General features: G+C 39.0%; 1 protein-coding gene across 1 annotated transcript in view; it reads left to right on the forward strand.

Annotated features, from left to right (window-relative positions):
* Window positions 1-7,252, forward strand: part of LOC129699634 (fibrillin-3-like) — a 44,645-nt gene extending 37,393 nt beyond the window's left edge. The window contains exon 7 of the mRNA XM_055639605.1: window positions 2,923-7,252. Coding sequence (XP_055495580.1) covers window positions 2,923-5,546 — 2,624 coding nt within the window. The 3' untranslated portion in view covers window positions 5,547-7,252. The remainder of the gene's footprint in view (window positions 1-2,922) is intronic.
* The last annotated feature ends 5,297 nt before the right edge of the window (window positions 7,253-12,549 follow it).

Genomic DNA, 12,549 nt, shown 5'->3' on the forward strand with positions numbered 1-12,549 from the left:
GATTGTAGCCCAAACAAAGTGTGGCTGCTTTGCTGCCCATTTCATAGGTTCATCAAATTCTGTTCACTTGTCACCTACATGATTAACAAAATGGTTGTCTCCTACTCAAGCAATATCTTAAAATTGTCATCCTTATTTTCAAATCCCTCTCTCGCCTCCTCACTTCCTCTTTGAATGGTTTACAACTCTTGAACCCTTTGGGATTACTGTGGTTCTAAATTCATGTTCTCCTTTGCCTCACTAATTTCAGTTTTTTTACTGGTGTTGGATTTGCCTATCCAGCTACTAAGTACAGGAATTTGCTCGGTAAGCTGTACCACTGGTCGTATTAGACACATCTCATAGACTAGCCCTCACCAATCTTTTATATCTCCTCATGTGGTTTGGTCAAATTTTGTTTGTCAATACGCTTAAAAAACACGTTTAATTTTTTTTTTCAGCATGGAAACAGGTCCTTCGGCCACTGAGTCTACACTGACCATCAATCACCCTTTCACATTTGTTCTATGTTATTTCCACTTTCACATCCACTCCAAGCACACTTTGGCCAATTACAGAGACCAATTAACCTTGCACGTTTTTGTGATGTGGGAGGAAATCAGAGCACCCAGACGAAACCCACATGTTCACAGGGAGAACATGCAGACTCCGCACAGACAGCGCCCGAGATAAGGATCGAACCTGGGTCTCTGGCACTGTGAGGCAGTAGCTCTATCAGCTGTGCCACTGTGCTGCCCAAACATTTTTGACAGGCCAGTCAGATTCAAACTCACAGACCCTGGTTTACAAGTCCTGTCCTCTAATCCCTGAGCTATAGAGTCTCCTATACAATTTTGCAATTGATTTTAATTTAATACATCTTTAACCCAAGCCTATTAATCTTGTATCACGCCCCTACTGCCGCTTGCATATTTATGTTTTAATTGTATGAAAGTTAGTGACATAATATTTTCAGTCTCTTCCGTGTAGGAGGGAGCTGCAGATGCTGGTTTACACCAACGTCTCTTCCCTGATCTGCTCTGCGTTACTGCTTTGTATAAGTGAAAATATATTGATATATATCTTGTTAAAGCATATCTTTTCAGATGATCTTATCTAATACTTTATAAAGTGTGTAGACTGTCACTGTCTATATTTTTCCCCTAAAATGTATAGGTAGTTGAGGTAGCTTGGAAATCTATAATACCCAGACACACTTTAAGATAGTACCATAGCCTCTCAAATATGCACAGAACAGGTGTAAACCCCGCAGTTAAACTATTATAGGAAGCAATATGATAAAATCATAACATTGAAGGCACACATCTGTTCTATCTAACCTAACTGGATTAATATAAATACAGTATAAATCTAGACACACAAAGATAAATTCTCATGCTGATTTTTTAAAGCTACTCAGCTTATCTGCTGATAGTGCAAACTCCCACGTGACCAGAATGAGTGAGAAAGGAAAATCATAAGTAAACATTACAATCTCAATTTTTATAGAATCTTTATTCAGATTGAGTCTAAAATGAATCCTGAAATTACAGAAACAGTCCTCCTCACAGTATGTTTCATTCTTGTTTAAATTCAACACTTGATGACTTCCACTATGTAGTTACTCAAGAAACAATAGACTTTTAGTTACGTCACTTTTGCACTAATGGTTAGTTTTGGCTATAGACCACTATTTTAAGATTTTTCAATATGTAATTTTGGTTGGAACTTCATTTAAAATTTCAACATACAAAATATTGAGGATGTATGTTATTAGGTTCCCATATGTGTGCATGAATGAAAATACGAACAGAGACTTTGGCGAATGGTGTAAATATAATAACTGAAGAAAGGTCTTGACCCAAAACGTCACCCATTCCTTCTCTCCAGAGATGCTGTCCCGCTGAGTTACACCAGCATTTCGTGTCTACCTTAAATATAATGACATCAGTGGTAGTTTGTTCTTACCTGCCACAAATATATGTCCTTGAACATTTGAACTAATTAGAAAGGCAGTCAATCACAAAGTTAACTTTACAAGGTATGTGACACTGTGTTCCATTTCCATTATTTGCCTTTAAAATGGTGCTTTGCTGTGCTCTCCTGCTGCTTGGAAGATTGCTCAAAAAGACAACTTCAAGTCTGATCCACATGCAGCGCTGCTGTGCTTCCCAATACTGAAATATTGTATAGCTGCGTTGTTTTCTTGCATTTATTACTATGTAACACAGCAGTGGGGGGGGGGGGGGAGACAGACAGACCAATGAAGAATGGTGACTAAAGAAGGCATGTTTTTCTTAAGAAGGTGGATGGTATGGTTGGGGAGTGTGGGAGCATTGAGACTCTCAAATCTAATCGTTCAATGGCTCTTTATTGTCACATATGCAGAGCACAGTCACATTCTTTTGCACAACCTACAAATGCACAGTCGCCATATATTGGCACTGTTTACAAAGAAAAGGGCTGATGTTCCGAAAACTAATCCTTCAGAAAGGGGTAGCACATTAATGGTTAGGTAATCACTGATAACACAGAATGAAACTCATGACCAATCGAATGTCTACCTGTAAAAGTTAGCCATGTATTACCTGACATACAGATTGTAATATTGTTTACATGGAAACATCGTGTGCATAGATTCAGAGGTGATCATAGATGCATAACATGGTTTAAAAATCTATGGACCCAAATGGGAAGTAATGGAATATATTGCGATTACAGACATGTTTTACATACAAAAACATGCAAATGTTGTGGTCTTTTCCACACCAACCTTACTGTTATAATTTATGATATCCTCATACTTGCTTTTCTAATGGTCTCTGAATGTTTCCATAGTCGACGATTACAGAGCAATTTATTTTTGAACAAAAATGTAAAGTGATTGTTGTCTACTTTGTATTTGTTGTACCTCATTCTATCCATTTCAATAATAAATTATAGACATTGATGAATGCCAAAGTCACAATGGAGGATGCCACCCCTTTGCAATGTGCAACAATACACCTGGGTCTTTCTACTGCACCTGTCCTTATGGGTTCACTGGCAATGGAACTGAATGCTTGGATATCGACGAATGTGCCCTTGGCAATATGATCACCTCCTGCAATGATTCTGCCACATGCAAAAATACAGAGGGATCATTCCAGTGTGAATGCCACATAGGTTTCCACGGAGATGGATTCATTTGTGTGGACATTGATGAATGTGAGATACTTTCCACATGTGACAGGAACGCAGATTGCAACAATACTATCGGATCCTACTTATGTACTTGCAGAAATGGATTTGTAAATGCTGAAGGATCGTGCTTGGACGTGAATGAATGTCTTAATCAGAAAGTTTGTCACCAGAGAGCAAACTGCATCAATGTACAAGGTTCATTCTACTGCAGTTGTAAATCTGGCTTTTCAGGAAATGAAACAGACTGTGTGGATATTGATGATTGTGCTCTGAATATTTGTCATGAAAAAGCAACCTGCATTAACACCATTGGAGCCTACCGTTGTGAATGCCACATAGGATATGAAGGAAATGGAACTCTGTGCGTTGACGTAAATGAGTGTGTTACAAATGACACCATGTGTCACATATACAGTACCTGTGTTAACACTGAAGCTTCTTATACATGTCTGTGCAATGAAGGTTTTGTTGGAAATGGGTCATACTGCGAAGATATTAATGAATGCCTTCTGACTAATATATCTTTCCAATGTCATTTAGACTCATATTGCATTAATACTTTGGGATCCTTTGAATGCCTCTGTGAAACTGGTTTTCAAAGCAATGGAACTTATTGTGTTGACATTGATGAATGTAAAACAAATTCATCTGACTGCCACGAAAATGCTACTTGCATCAATTTTTTGGGTTCGTTTGATTGCCAGTGTTTGGCTGGATTTATTGGAAATGGAACACAGTGCATGGATATCAATGAATGCAATGCAGATAACACATGCCACAGCAAAGCCTTTTGCCTGAATAAACTGGGTTCCTATCTGTGTCTCTGTGATTCCGGTTTTACTGGAGATGGACAAAACTGCGATGATATTGATGAGTGCTCAGACAGCACGACTTGTCGTAAAGACCAGAAATGTATTAATACTGCTGGCTCTTTTCAATGTGTTTGTCCCACTGGTTTTTCAGAAAATGGAGCCCTGTGTATTGATATTGATGAATGCTTGGCCAATAGCTTTCTTTGTCACCCAGATGCTCTCTGTATCAACCAACCTGGTTCATTCTTTTGTACATGCAAATTTGGATTTGCTGCTGATGGATTGAACTGTACAGACTTGGATGAATGTTTTGGAAATGGAATTGAATGCATAGATATTGATGAGTGTGCATTGGAGTATCCAATTTGTGATGAAAATGCAATTTGCAACAACACTATTGGAGATTACCAGTGTGAGTGCAGTGATGGATTTGAAGGAAATGGGACTATATGCTATGACACTAATGAGTGCATTCAAAACCAGACCATATGCCACATATATAGCACTTGTGTTAATATGGAATCTTCTTATATATGCCATTGCAATGAAGGATTTGTGGGAGATGGATTATACTGTGAAGATGTAGATGAATGCGCACAACCTGATGTGTTATTCTTATGTCGATTGGATTCATATTGTGTGAACACACTGGGATCATTTGAATGCCATTGTGAGGATGGTTTTGAAAGTAATGGGTCTGAATGTATTGACATTGATGAATGTATGGCAAATTCATCGGGCTGCAATGTGCACACTAACTGTATCAATTTTTCCGGTTGGTTTTATTGTGAGTGCTTGGCTGGTTTTTTTGAAAATGGAACAGAGTGCCTAGACATTAATGAATGTGCAGATAATCATACATGTGGCACGATGTCTTCTTGCCTGAATACACCAGGCTCCTTTCAATGTCTCTGTAATTCTGGTTTTAATGTAGATGGGCATAACTGCAGTGATGATGATGAATGCTTAAATAACACTATTTGTCGGGTTGATCAGATGTGCATTAACACAGCGGGCTCTTTTCAGTGTGTTTGTGCCAGTGGATTTTCAGATAATGGATCAGTGTGTGTAGATATTGATGAATGCTTGATAGAAAACTTCCCTTGCCACCCAGATTCTATTTGCTCCAACCAACCTGGATTGTTTTCCTGCACCTGCAAATCAGGTTTTGTTGGCGATGGATTCAACTGTAACGACGTCAATGAGTGTCTGGATTTGAAAGGGGCCTGTCACCAGATTGCGCGCTGTATGAACACCCCAGGCTCATACTTGTGCTTCTGTGAGAAGGGATTTCTAGGCAATGGACAGATGTGCTCGGATATCAATGAATGTCAGCTGGGCAATCAAGAATGCCATTCAGAAGCTTCATGTATCAACACCATGGGGAGTTTTTACTGTGTGTGCAACCAGGGATTCAGTGGCACTGGTGAAACTTGCACTGCTATTGATGAATGTTCGATGTCTAGTTCTTGCCAAACAAATAGCAAATGCACAAATATGGAAAAGTTGTACAAATGCATTTGCTCATCCAATGGCACTTGTGATCTACAACCAGCAAATGGTGTGTTCTAACTTGAGTATATTGTCAAACTAACGTTGAGCATTATTTATCAGAAGCATTATAAAAAACATGTTGTATAAGGTTTATATGCTATAAAACTGATTGTTAACTTGAAAGGCAATATTCAAGATGAGTTTTCTCAGACCAATGAATGGGATATAAACAGTGCTTTTTTTGTAGATAATAAGGTGTTAGTACGCATATTGTTCTTTGCTGTTGGTGTCTATGGCAGATCATGTTTCTATAAACTGCTTTAGCTGTTTAAGGGCCAGACTGTCTCATTTAATTAATACATTTTATTTTATTAAATTTAATAATCTTTTTGTAATCTAAAAATGTGAAAGCCTAGTTTTTCACTTTTCAGAGATGCCGGTTCATTGTACCAGCGGTATTGTCACAAAAAAAGCACTAGTTAAAATATATCATGGACATTACTGCATGTTTAAGCAAAAATGAATTGAAAATAGATAATTTTAAACTTTTGTGAGTCAAAAAATACAGATGTTATGTCATGATGTTTAATTTATTTATAGTTATGAAACATTGAAAATATCCGTTTTCTGAATACACACAGTGCATTGAGAAAGTATTCAGACCCCTTCACTTTTTCCACATTTTGTTACATTACAGCCTTATTCTAAAATTGGTTACAGTCATTTTTTTAATCATCAATCTACGCACAATACCCCATAATATAAAAGCGAAAACAGGTGTTTAGTAATTATTGCAAAATAATTAAAAATAAATAACTGAAATATCACATTTACGTAAATATTCAGACCCTTTGCTGTGACTCTCAAAATTTAGCTTTGGTGCATCGTGTTTCCATTGATTATCCTTGAGATGTTTCTACAACTTGATAGGAGTCTACAAGTGGTAAATTAAATGGATTGTACATGATTTGGAAAGGCGCACACCTGTCTATATAAGGTCCCACAGTTGACAGTGCATGTCAGAGCAAAAAACAAGCCATGAAGACGAAGGAATTGTCTGTAGACCTCCGAGACAGGATTGTGTTGAGACACAGATCTGGGGAAGGGTATAAAACATTTTTTGGAGCATTGCAGGTCCCGAAGCGCACAGTGGCCTCTGTCATTCTTAAATAGAACTTTGAAACCACCAGGATTTCATAGAGCCTTGCCAAACTGAGCAATCGGGGGAGAAGGGCCTTAAGATAGAGACTTACTAACATATTCAGGGAGGTGACCAAGAACACGATGGTCACTCTGACAGAGCTCCAGAGTTCCTCTGTGGAGATGGGAGAAACTTCCAGAAGGACAACTATATCTGCAGCACTCCACCAATCAGCCCTTTATTGTAGAGTGGCCAGACAGAAGCCACTCCTCAGTTAAAGGCACATGACAGCCCGCTTGGAGTTTGCCAAAAGGCACCTAAACAAGATTCCCTGGCCTGATGAAACCAAGATTGAACTCTTTGGCCTGAATGCCAAGTGTCATGTCTGGAGGAAAACAGGCACCGCTCATCAACTGGCCAATACCATATCTACGGTGAAGCATGGTGGTGGCAGCATCATGCTGTAGGGATGTTTTTCAGCGGTAGGAACTGGGAGACCAGTCAGGATCGAGGTAAATATGAACGGAGCAAAGTATAGAGAGATCCTTGATGAAAACCTGCTCCAGAGCATTCAGGACCTCGGACTGGGGCAGACGTTCACCTTCCAACAGGACAACGACCTAAAGCTCACGTCCAAGACAACGCAGGAGTGGCTTTGTGACAAATCTGTGAATGTCCGTAAGTGGCCCGGCCAGAGCCCGGACTTGAACCCGATCAAACATCTCTGGAGGGACCTGAAAATAGCTGTGCATCAACACTCCCCATCCAACCTGACAGAGCTTGAGAGGATCTGCAGAGAAGAATGGGATAAATTACCCAAATACAGGTGTGCCAAGCTTGTAGCGTGATACCCAAGAAGACTTGAGGTTGTAATCACTGCCAAAGGTGCCTCAATAAAGTACCGAGTAAAGGGTCTGAATACTTATGTAAATGTGATATTTCAGTTATTTATTTTTAATTATTTTGCAAAAATTTCTAAACACCTGTTTTCACTTTTTTATTGTGGGCTATTGTGTGTAGATTGCTGATTTAAAAAATGAATTTAATCCATTTTAGAATAAGGCTGTAACGTAACAAAATGTGGAAAAAGTGAAGGGGTCTGAATAGTTTCTGAATGCACTGTATTCCTATTTAAATGTTCTCTTGTCTCCTGAAAATCCTAATTCATGTTGTATTGTAGCATGGCCATGGAAATCCTTCCTTTATGCATTCTTCATCCGTTAGTTCCATAAAGATGGTCAGCTATTACTTTTGGATAATCAAAGCCCAGCTCAATTCTATCCTCCACCACCCACACCTCATATCACCCAATCACACTTGATGTCCCTATGTATAGGTTTCCACAGCTAAGCAGCAATTAAGAGCAGAAATTCTAGTTAGGTTTTAGATCTTAGCACAATGACAGAGCTGTTAGAGCTGCTGCCCCACAGCACCAGAGACGGGTTCAATCCTGACCCGGTGTACTTTCCATGTGGCGTTTGCACGTTTTCCCTGTGACTGCTTGGGTTTCCCTGTGACTGCGTGCTCCAATTTCCATTCACATCCCAAAGATGGATGCATTTGTAGGTTACTTGGCCTCTGTAAATTGCCCCTAGTGTACGGGGAGTGGATAAGAAGGTGTGATAACATAGAACAATTGGGAATGAATGATCGATGGTCGGCGAGGACTTGATGAGCCAAAGGGCCTGTTTACATAGAAACATAGAAAATAGGTGCAGGAGTAGGCCATTCGGCCCTTCGAGCCTGCACTGCCATTCAATATGATCATGGCTAATCATCCAACTCAATGTTGTATCTCTAAAAAGATAAACTCAGAGACCACCAAGTTACTGCCAACCCTTATAGATAAAAAACATGTGCAGACAAACAAGGAATCAAGGAATCTGAAACTTCTCGTATTTTATAATAGAATAATTGATCAAACAGTAAGCTATCTGTATGGTTCAATATTTGATGTAAATTAATTTTCAGAAATGTTAACGTTAGGATTAAAATTGTAAGGTTTCTCACACCTGCTTAACAGAAAAATGAGAGTTCATCATAGCATATGATTTTAACATTAATCCACTCAGCTGATAGTACCATTACCAAATGTTTTGGTAGTTTTTTATTTTACCATATAACAATTACAGCACGGAAACAGGCCATCTCGACCCTTCTAGTCCGTGCCGAACACATAATCTCCCCTAGTCCCATATACCTGCGCTCAGACCATAACCCTCCATTCCCTTCCCATCCTTATAACTATCCAATTTATTTTTAAATGATAAAAACGAACCTGCCTCCACCACCTTCACTGGAAGCTCATTCCACACAGCTACCACTCTCTGAGTAAAGAAGTTCCCCCTCATGTTACCCCTAAACTTCAGTCCCTTAATTCTCATGTCATGTCCCCTTGTTTGAATCTTCCCTACTCTCAGTGGGAAAAGCTTTTCCACGTCAACTCTGTCTATCCCTCTCATCATTTTAAAAACCTCTATCAAGTCCCCCCTTAACCTTCTGCGCTCCAAAGAATAAAGCCCTAACTTGTTCAACCTTTCTCTGTACTTAGTTGCTGAAACCCAGGCAACATTCTAGTAAATCTCCTCTGTACTCTCTCTATTTTGTTGACATCCTTCCTATAATTAGGCGACCAAAATTGTACACCATACTCCAGAATTGGCCTCACCAATGCCTTGTACAATTTTAACATTACATCCCAGCTTCGATACTCAATGCTCTGATTTATAAAGGCCAGCACACCAAAAGCTTTCTTTACCACCCTATCTACATGAGATTCCACTTTCAGGGAACTGTGCACAGTTATTCCCAGATCCCTCTGTTCACCTACATTCTTCAATTCCCTACCATTTACCATGTAAGTCCTATTTTGATTTGTCCTGCCAAGATGTAGCACCTCACACTTATCAGCATTAAACTCCATCTGCCATCTTTCAGCCCACTCTTCCAACTGGCATAAATCTCTCTGTAGACTTTGAAACTCTACTTCATTACCCGCAACCCCACCTATCTTAGTATCATCTGCATACTTACTAATCCAATTTACCACACCATCATCCAGATCATTGATGTACATGACAAACAACAGTGGACCCAACACAGATCCCTGTGGCACCCCACTCGTCACTGGCCTCCAACCTGACAAACAACCATCCACCATTACTCTCTGGCATCTCCCATTCAGCCACTGTTGAATCCATCTTGCTACTCCACCATTAATACCCAACCATTGAACCTTCTTAACCAACCTTCCATGAGGAACCTTGTCAAAGGCCTTACTGAAGTCCATATACACAACATCCACTGCGTTACCCTCATCAATTTCCCGTGTAACATCTTCAAAAAATTCAAGAAGATTAGTTAAACAAGACCTTCCAGGCACAAATCCATGTTGACTGTTCCTAATCAGACCCTGTTTATCCAGATGCTTATATATATTATCTCTAAGTATTCTTTCCATTAATTTGGCCACCACTGACGTCAAACTAACAGGTCTATAATTGCTAGGTTTACTCTTAGACCCCTTTTTAAACAATGGAACAACATGCGCAGTACGCCAATCCTCCGGCACTATTCCCGTTTCTAATGACATTTGAAATATTTCTGCCATAGCCCCTGCTATTTCTACACTAACTTCCCGCAATGTCCTAGGGAATATCCTGTCCGGACCTGGAGACTTATCCACTTTTATATTTCTCAAAAGTGTCATGTATTTTTTTAAGTTTGATTTGGCCTTATGTTTTCTATTACCATTTCTTTGACTTTTTGGACCTGTATTCACTTGAAGTTAGATCTAATTTAAAATTGTTAAGGAGATATATTTAAATGATTTGTGTTGTGGTGAACTAATAGTAGCTCATTAAAACTCTTAATAATTAGTGGGATGCTAGGCTATTTCAAAGAGTAGTTAACTAATTTGAGGAGTCATATTTTAGTTAAGTCATGTCAGGAGAGTTGGTTTCCTTCCCAAAGAGCATCTGGAAATCAAAGTGTTCCAAATCACACCCATCCCAGGACATCATAACTAATTATCTGCCCATGGAGATACTGCATTTTCAAATTATTTTTTACAAAATCACAAACTGTTCTCCAGGTTAACCTTTTACTAATATCACTACTGAGATTATTGTAATATTTTAAGTGGATCTTATAGAATCTTGGAATAATGTAGGAGAAAGGAAGTTATGTTGCCCAGTGTAGTGTGGTAGCTCTTTAAAACCACAATCCAAATGTATCCAAGTGGCTCCACAAAATGTCTTCATATAAGTATTTATCCAATTGCCTCTCAAAAATCATATATGCTTGGACCTCTCATTCAGATCACTAATTTGTATATTGTTTGTCCCCTCCTTTTGCTTGGTTCTTTAATTAATTAAAACTTGAATTAAATCAAATCTCTTTATAAATAATGCCTATTTGAAGAAGTTCTCCTCTGAAGAAGAAAGGACCCATTCCAAAATATCCTGTCCGTAGCCTGATCTGTTGAGTTACTCCAGCACTTTGTGTATTTTGTTCTAAACCAACACCTTGCATCTATTCTCTATGATTTTCACTTTTATAAGCTCTTTCCTCAACATTCTCAGTATATTTGGTCTTTCTACTGTTCAAATGCAACTTGCAACTTCTTCATAGCTCAGGTTGACTCCAAGAGGTCTCTGTATTTGGTGTAATATATTCACATGGATAGAGGATTTGATAACATACGGAAAACAGGATAAATGCATAATTTTATTTCTGGTAAGCTATAACATGGGATGTCACAGCAATAATGGTGAGAGCTTAATGCCCCTGTCCCACTTAGGAAACCTGAACGGAAACCTCTGGAGACTTTGCGTCCCGCCCAAGGTTCCGTGCGGTTCCCGGAGGTTTTTGTCAGTCTCTACCTGCTTCCACTAACTGCAACCTCCGGCAACCACCTGCAACTTCCGGGAAGCGCACGGAAACCTTGGGTGGGGCGCAAAGTCTCCAGAGGTTTCCCTTCAGGTTTCCTAAGTGGGACAGAGGCGTAACCATTTACAATCTATAATAATGATAGACATGGCGATGGAGTGTATTGCAGCTAAAGTTGCAGACGAGTGCAGGCAAAGATGGGAAAACAATTTGTGAGGAGGATGCAAAAAGTTTTCAAAGGAATATACATGAGTTAACTGAGTGGACAAACATTTGGCAGTTGATTTTGGGAGTACTTTGGGATCTAGGTGTATTGACACATGAAATACAAAGCTAGCATGCAGGCATAGTAAGCAATTAGGAAAGAAAATGGAATGTTGGTATTCAATATAAGTAAGATGGAGCATAAAAGTAGGGATAAAGACTGAAAATGTTGGAGATACAGAGCAGGACAAACAGCAACTGTGGGTATAGAAACAGTTAACATTTCATCTGCTCATCTCATAATAATAGGGACACGATGATGTAATTGGTGAGAGCACACTGGAAGTTTTGTTTCTGTTTAGGAAGAAAATTCACAGAAAATCTGATTGTAGGAATTAAGGAATGATGTCTTATAATGTAAGGTTGAGCAGGTCGTGTGCATATTCATTGCAAAACAACATTTCTTATTCTTCTAAAATATTAAATTCTAAAATGGTGGGTAATCAGGCGCGTTAACAGAATGGTCCTGTAGGAAGGTTACACTTCAATTATAAAAGGCTTTAGTGTTACCATATTTGGAGTACTGTGTACAGTAATTGTTTCCTTATTTAAGGAAGGATGTGAATGTATTGGACACAGGTCAAAGAAGGATAACTGGAATGAATGAGCTGCATTATAAGGAAGTGCTTGAAGGGCTTGTCTTGTATTGATTAGGGTTTAGAAGAGTGAGGGATTTAAAAAAAAAAAACAATAAGGTGTAGTCTTCCTCAAAGGGCAGTAGAAACAAAGTTTTTGAATACTTTTAAGGCAGTATTAGAATGATACTTCGTAACCAAGAAGATGAAT

The sequence above is a fragment of the Leucoraja erinacea genome, chromosome 8 (assembly GCF_028641065.1).
Source record: "Leucoraja erinacea ecotype New England chromosome 8, Leri_hhj_1, whole genome shotgun sequence".
Lineage (NCBI taxonomy): Eukaryota > Metazoa > Chordata > Chondrichthyes > Rajiformes > Rajidae > Leucoraja > Leucoraja erinaceus.